This window comes from Oncorhynchus keta, unplaced genomic scaffold (assembly GCF_023373465.1).
Source record: "Oncorhynchus keta strain PuntledgeMale-10-30-2019 unplaced genomic scaffold, Oket_V2 Un_contig_8529_pilon_pilon, whole genome shotgun sequence".
Classification (NCBI taxonomy): domain Eukaryota; kingdom Metazoa; phylum Chordata; class Actinopteri; order Salmoniformes; family Salmonidae; genus Oncorhynchus; species Oncorhynchus keta.
The window spans coordinates 72501-78933 of record NW_026290103.1 but is presented as its reverse complement, the minus strand read 5'-3'; the positions used below and the strand labels follow the sequence as shown (position 1 = coordinate 78933).

The 6433-nt window shown below is 50.6% G+C and overlaps 1 protein-coding gene and 1 long non-coding RNA gene across 60 annotated transcripts in view; one reads left to right on the top strand and one right to left on the bottom strand.

Moving 5' to 3' along the window:
* Positions 1-739: 739 nt before the first annotated feature.
* The window catches only part of LOC127906149 (uncharacterized), a 34545-nt gene continuing 28851 nt past the window's right edge, over positions 740-6433 (bottom strand). For 8 of the 50 annotated variants that reach the window (XM_052512476.1, XM_052512475.1, XM_052512473.1 and 5 more), the window contains 2 exons: positions 4227-4345; positions 740-2403 (listed from right to left, as the gene is read on the bottom strand). In XM_052512476.1, coding sequence (XP_052368436.1) covers positions 1648-2403; positions 4227-4345 — 875 coding nt within the window. In that variant the 3' untranslated portion in view covers positions 740-1647. Of the gene's footprint in view, positions 4479-6433 lie in introns of all 50 variants that reach the window. The other 42 variants (XR_008125277.1, XR_008125276.1, XM_052512519.1 and 39 more) reach the window with 42 other exon arrangements.
* The window catches only part of LOC127926856 (uncharacterized), a 4472-nt gene continuing 2523 nt past the window's right edge, over positions 4485-6433 (top strand). For 5 of the 10 annotated variants that reach the window (XR_008125297.1, XR_008125291.1, XR_008125299.1 and 2 more), the window contains exon 1: positions 5696-6433. This exon is cut by the window's right edge. This is a non-coding gene — a long non-coding RNA (uncharacterized LOC127926856). Of the gene's footprint in view, positions 5430-5695 lie in introns of those variants that run through there. The other 5 variants (XR_008125298.1, XR_008125294.1, XR_008125295.1 and 2 more) reach the window with 5 other exon arrangements.

Sequence of the window (6433 nt, the reverse complement as noted above, 5' to 3'; positions counted from 1 at the left end):
CCAGTCTCAACGCCAACAGTTCCTCTGTCTAGTGTCTGTGTTCTTTTGCCCATCTTAATCTTTTCTTTTTATTGGCCAGTCTGAGATGTGGCTTTTTCTTTGCAACTCTGCCTAGAAGGCCAGCCTCCCGGAGTCGCCTCTTCACTGTTGACGTTGAGACCCCAGAGAAGCTTAAATGATCTAACCATATGGACACTGTGGTGAAGAAGGCATGACAGCGACTCTTCCTCCTCAGGTTGCTGAAGAAATTCGGCATGTCCCGAGTGCCCTCACAGTGTTCTTCGAGAGCATATGGTCGGGCTGCATCACAGATTGGTACGGCAAATCCCCCGCCGTGGACTGAAAGGTGCTTCAGAGGGTGATACGTGCAGCCGAACGCACCATTGAGTACGCGCTGCCTGCCCTCCAGGACAGCTACAGCACCAGGTGTCGCAGGAAGGCCAAGAAGATCATCAGGGACCCCATTCTTCTTTACAATATCGACCTACCCTGGCCAAACCCGGACGACGCTGGGCCAATTGCACGCCGCCCTATGGGACTCCCAATCACGGCCGGATGTGATACAGCCTGGATATTAAACCCTGTACCCTGCAGTCACACCTGTAACCCTGTACATGTGACTGTTAAACCCTGTACCCTGCAGTCACACCTCAACCCTGTACATGTGACTGTTAAACCCTGTACCCTGCAGTCACACCTCAACCCTGTACATGTGACTGTTAAACACTCTGAACATGAATCTGATTGGTTTATTTTTTAATAGAAACATTGTAGAGAACATCTGATTGGTTTATTTTGAATAAAAACATTATACAGAGAACCGACAACAGAGTACAAAAACACATGACAGCAACAACACTTATTTCCAACTGTAGTGACGTCAGACCGAGGACAGGGGTTCCCATGCTCATTCCAAAGGACAGGGGTTCCCATGCTCATTCCAAAGGACAGGGGTTCCCATGCTCATTCCAAAGGACAAGGGTTCCCATGCTCATTCCAAAGGACAGGGGTTCCCATGCTCATTCCAAAGGACAGGGGTTCCCATGCTCATTCCAAAGGACAGGGGTTCCCATGCTCATTCCAAAGGACAAGTTCTGGGTGTGTGCAGGGTGTGTGCAGGGTGTGTGCAGGGTGTGTGCAGGGTGTGTGCAGGGTGTGTGCTGGGTGTGTGCTGGGTGTGTGCAGGGTGTGTGCAGGGTGTGTGCAGGGTGTGTGCTGGGTGTGTGCTGGGTGTGTGCTGGGTGTGTGCTGGGTGTGTGCAGGGTGTGTGCAGGGTGTGTGCAGGGTGTGTGCTGGGTGTGTGCTGGGTGTGTGCTGGGTGTGTGCAGGGTGTGTGCAGGGTGTGTGCAGGGTGTGTGCAGGGTGTGTGCAGGGTGTGTGCAGGGTGTGTGCAGGGTGTGTGCAGGGTGTGTGCTGGGTGTGTGCTGGGTGTGTGCAGGGTGTGTGCAGGGTGTGTGCAGGGTGTGTGCACGGTGTGTGCAGGGTGTGTGCCTTTATTAGTCAATCATAAAGGTAAGATTCGGGGCCCCAACACCGATTGGTCCTTGGTGGGAAAGACAGGCAGGACTAAAAGAATCAACTCAAAATAAACAGGTAAATATGTGCATCAGAAATACAAGCCGCCCTGCCATCCTTACCCATACATAGTTAGGAGTCAGGGGTTAGAGGTCCGGGTAGGTTTAGGGTTGGGTCAGGACGAGGTTCATATGTACTGAAGGAGCATAGACTAGCTCCGGGAGAATGCACATCTAAGCACGACCCCTGACCCCTGACCTCTAACTCGGGAGAATACAGTTTACAGTCAGATAGTCTATCCTGAGACTGCTGGGACCTCCTGTCCCATCTGTCAGTAGTTCTGTCAGTGATTCTGACTGTGTGTGTCTCTGTGTCGCTCTGGTTGGATACACTGTCCCAGGCCAGAGCATAGCCAGAGGAGAGAGTGGAGGAGGGAGAGGGGGAGAGAGACGAGGAAGACAAGGGAGAGGGGGAGGTAGACAGGGATAGTAGGGTGTGAGGTGAAGTTGCCCCCAGACGCTGATCTTGGGTCCATTTTGTATTTCCTCCACTAATGGTTAACGTAAAGACTGTGAGAGGGGAAGCTGATCCTATATCTGTATGTAGGGAACAGGGCAGGATGGTCTCTGTCTCCAGGTGGTTGTCAAGGGAACAGGGCAGGAGGGTCTCTGTCTCCAGGTGGTCATCAAGGGAACAGGGTAGGAGGGTCTCTGTCTCCAGGTGGTTGTCAAGGGAACAGGGTAGGAGGGTCTCTGTCTCCAGGTGGTCGTCAAGGTGAAAAGTCATGACAGCTCTCAGGTAACCAGAGGGGGCAGTCCCACACATCACTGGGAGACACACCACCTGTTCCGGAGTCACCATGCACCCTGCTGAACGCACACACACACCCTGCACACACACACACACACCGAGACAGAGTTAACACCCAAACACACACACCGAGACAGAGTTAACACCCAAACACACACACCGAGACAGAGTTAACACCCAAACACACACACCGAGACAGAGTTAACACCCAAACACACACCAGGGACAGTTAACACCCAAACACACACACCGAGACAGAGTTAACACCCAAACACACACACCGAGACAGAGTTAACACCCAAACACACACACCGAGACAGAGTTAACACCCAAACACACACACCGAGACAGAGTTAACACCCAAACACACACCAGGGACAGTTAACACCCAAACACACACACCGAGACAGAGTTAACACCCAAACACACACACCGAGACAGAGTTAACACCCAAACACACACACCGAGACAGAGTTAACACCCAAACACACACACAGAGACAGAGTTAACACCCAAACACACACACCGAGACAGAGTTAACACCCAAACACACACCAGGGAGATCACTAAATTTGGACTTCAATATTAGATGTTTGTCCATGTTCCCCAAACATTAAAGACAGATCTATTTTGCACTCACCCAAAGATCACCCGAAGAAAGAACACTGGGGTCAAACCCACGAACCTCAGAGCCATAGGCAACAGCTTTCTGCTTAGCACTGGGGTCAAACCAACGAACCTCAGAGCCATAGGCAACAGCTTACTGCTTAGCACTGGGGTCAAACCAACGAACCTCAGAGCCATAGGCAACAGCTTACTGCTTAGCACTGGGGTCAAACCAACGAACCTCAGAGCCATAGGCAACAGCTTACTGCTTAGCACTGGGGTCAAACCCACGAACCTCAGAGCCATAGGCAACAGCTTACTGCTTAGCACTGGGGTCAAACCAACGAACCTCAGAGCCATAGGCAACAGCTTACTGCTTAGCACTGGGGTCAAACCCACAAACCTCAGAGCCATAGGCAACAGCTTACTGCTTAGCACCGGGGTCAAACCCACGAACCTCAGAGCCATAGGCAACAGCTTACTGCTTAGCACTGGGGTCAAACCCACAAACCTCAGAGCCATAGGCAACAGCTTACTGCTTAGCACTGGGGTCAAACCCACGAACCTCAGAGCCATAGGCAACAGCTTACTGCTTAGCACTGGGGTCAAACCCACAAACCTCAGAGCCATAGGCAACAGCTTACTGCTTAGCACTGGGGTCAAACCCACGAACCTCAGAGCCATAGGCAACAGCTTACTGCTTAGCACCGGGGTCAAACCCACGAACCTCAGAGCCATAGGCAACAGCTTACTGCTTAGCACTGGGGTCAAACCAACGAACCTCAGAGCCATAGGCAACAGCTTACTGCTTAGCACTGGGGTCAAACCCACAAACCTCAGAGCCATAGGCAACAGCTTACTGCTTAGCACCGGGGTCAAACCCACGAACCTCAGAGCCATAGGCAACAGCTTACTGCTTAGCACTGGGGTCAAACCCACAAACCTCAGAGCCATAGGCAACAGCTTACTGCTTAGCACTGGGGTCACACCCACAAACCTCAGAGCCATAGGCAACAGCTTACTCCACGAAGCTATTACCATAATATATATATATATATATTTAACATCATCCCAAACCTGAGTTCTATTCTTAACCAGTCTGAATTAATGTCTTAACTGTTACCTGTCAAGGTGTTTCTGATTCAACCCTGTTGTAAAACCTCTAAACACATGGAATGAAAGCTAAACAGGTTCAAAAAAATTACTTGTCAATAATGTGTCAAATTTCACCGTGAAACAATGAGATCTTGTTGCAAACACACATATATTATGATTATGGCTTAGTGGATGGGTACCAGAGCTGTGGGGGTGGGGTCTGTGCTCTTCAGGACATAGCGTGTCACAGCGATCGGACCAATCAGAACAGCCAGAAGCAGGAACACGCCCACAGCCATGCCCACCAATCTCTGCTGACCTGGAAAGACAGACGCACACACACACACACACACACACACACACACACACACACACACACACACACACACACACACACACACACACACACACACACACACACACACACACACAGTAAAAAGGATATATCTAACCTGTAACAGAAACAAGGAAGGAAACAGTGAGATCTAATGAAGCTCTGTTCAGTCTGATCTAATGAAGCTCTGTTCAGTCTGATCTAATGAAGCTCTGTTCAGTCTGATCTAATGAAGCTCTGTTCAGTCTGATCTAATGAAGCTCTGTTCAGTCTGATCTAATGAAGCTCTGTTCAGTCTGATCTAATGAAGCTCTGTTCAGTCTGATCTAATGAAGCTCTGTTCAGTCTGATCTAATGAAGCTCTGTTCAGTCTGATCTAATGAAGCTCTGTTCAGTCTGATCTAATGAAGCTCTGTTCAGTCTGATCTAATGAAGCTCTGTTCAGTCTGATCTAATGAAGCTCTGTTCAGTCTGATCTAATGAAGCTCTGTTCAGTCTGATCTAATGAAGCCCTGTTCAGTCTGATCTAATGAAGCCCTGTTCAGTCTGATCTAATGAAGCTCTGTTCAGTCTGATCTAATGAAGCTCTGTTCAGTCTGATCTAATGAAGCTCTGTTCAGTCTGATCTAATGAAGCTCTGTTCAGTCTGAAACAGTTTGATCTAATGGGCCTGAGTAACAGGCAGTTTACTTTGGACATGCATTTCATCTGGAGGTGAAAATAGTGCCCCTACCCTAATGAAGTTAATGAGACTTTGCAAAGCAATGTCAGAGACCAGTAGTACTGTGAAGAGTGCAAAGAGAGTAATGCAGCAAGGTCCCTGAGAGGCTAAGATGTGGACGGGTGGATATGGTCCCGGGCCACAGAGTTTAGCAGGGTTACAGTAGCTGGAGTACTAAGATGTGGACGGGTGGATATGGTCCCGGGCCACAGAGTTCAGCAGGGTTACAGTAGCTGGAGTACTAAGATGTGGACGGGTGGATATGTGTGTGTAGAGGCGGGCTGTGTGTAGAGGTGGGCTGTGTGTAGAGGTGGGCTGTGTGTATAGAGGTGGGCTGTGTGTGTAGAGGTGGGCTGTGTGTAGAGGTGGGCTGTGTGTATAGAGATGGGCTGTGTGTATAGAGATGGGCTGTGTATAGAGGTGGGCTGTGTGTAGAGATGGGCTGTGTGTAGAGATGTGTGTAGAGATGGGCTGTGTGTAGAGATGGGCTGTGTGTAGAGATGGGCTGTGTGTGTAGAGGTGGGCTGTGTATAGAGGTGGGCTGTGTGTGTAGAGATGGGCTGTGTGTGTAGAGATGGGCTGTGTGTAGAGATGGGCTGTGTGTAGAGGTGGGCTGTGTGTGTAGAGATGGGCTGTGTGTAGAGATGGGCTGTGTGTAGAGATGGGCTGTGTGTAGAGATGGGCTGTGTGTAGAGATGGGCTGTGTGTAGAGGTGGGCTGTGTGTAGAGATGGGCTGTGTGTAGAGATGGGCTGTGTGTAGAGGTGGGCTATGTGTGTAGAGGTGGGCTGTGTGTGTAGAGGTGGGCTGTGTATAGAGGTGGGCTGTGTATAGAGGTGGGATGTGTGTGTAGAGGTGGGCTGTGTGTATAGAGGTGGGCTGTGTGTGTAGAGGTGGGCTGGGTGTGTAGAGGTGGGCTGTGTGTAGAGGTGGGCTGTGTATAGAGGTGGGCTGTGTGTAGAGGTGGGCTGTGTGTAGAGGTGGGCTGTGTATAGAGGTGGGCTGTGTGTATAGAGGTGGGCTGTGTGTAGAGATGGGCTGTGTGTAGAGGCGGGCTGTGTGTGTAGAGGTGGGCTGTGTGTGTAGAGGTGGGCTGTGTGTGTAGAGGTGGGCTGTGTGTAGAGGTGGGCTGTGTATAGAGGTGGGCTGTGTGTGTAGAGGTGGGCTGTGTATAGAGGTGGGCTGTGTGTATAGAGGTGGGATGTGTGTGTAGAGGTGGGCTGTGTGTAGAGGTGGGCTGTGTGTAGAGGTGGGCTGTGTGTATAGAGGTGGGCTGTGTGTGTAGAGGTGGGCTGTGTATAGAGGTGGGCTGTGTGTATAGAGGTGGGCTGTGTATAGAGGTGGGCTGTGTGT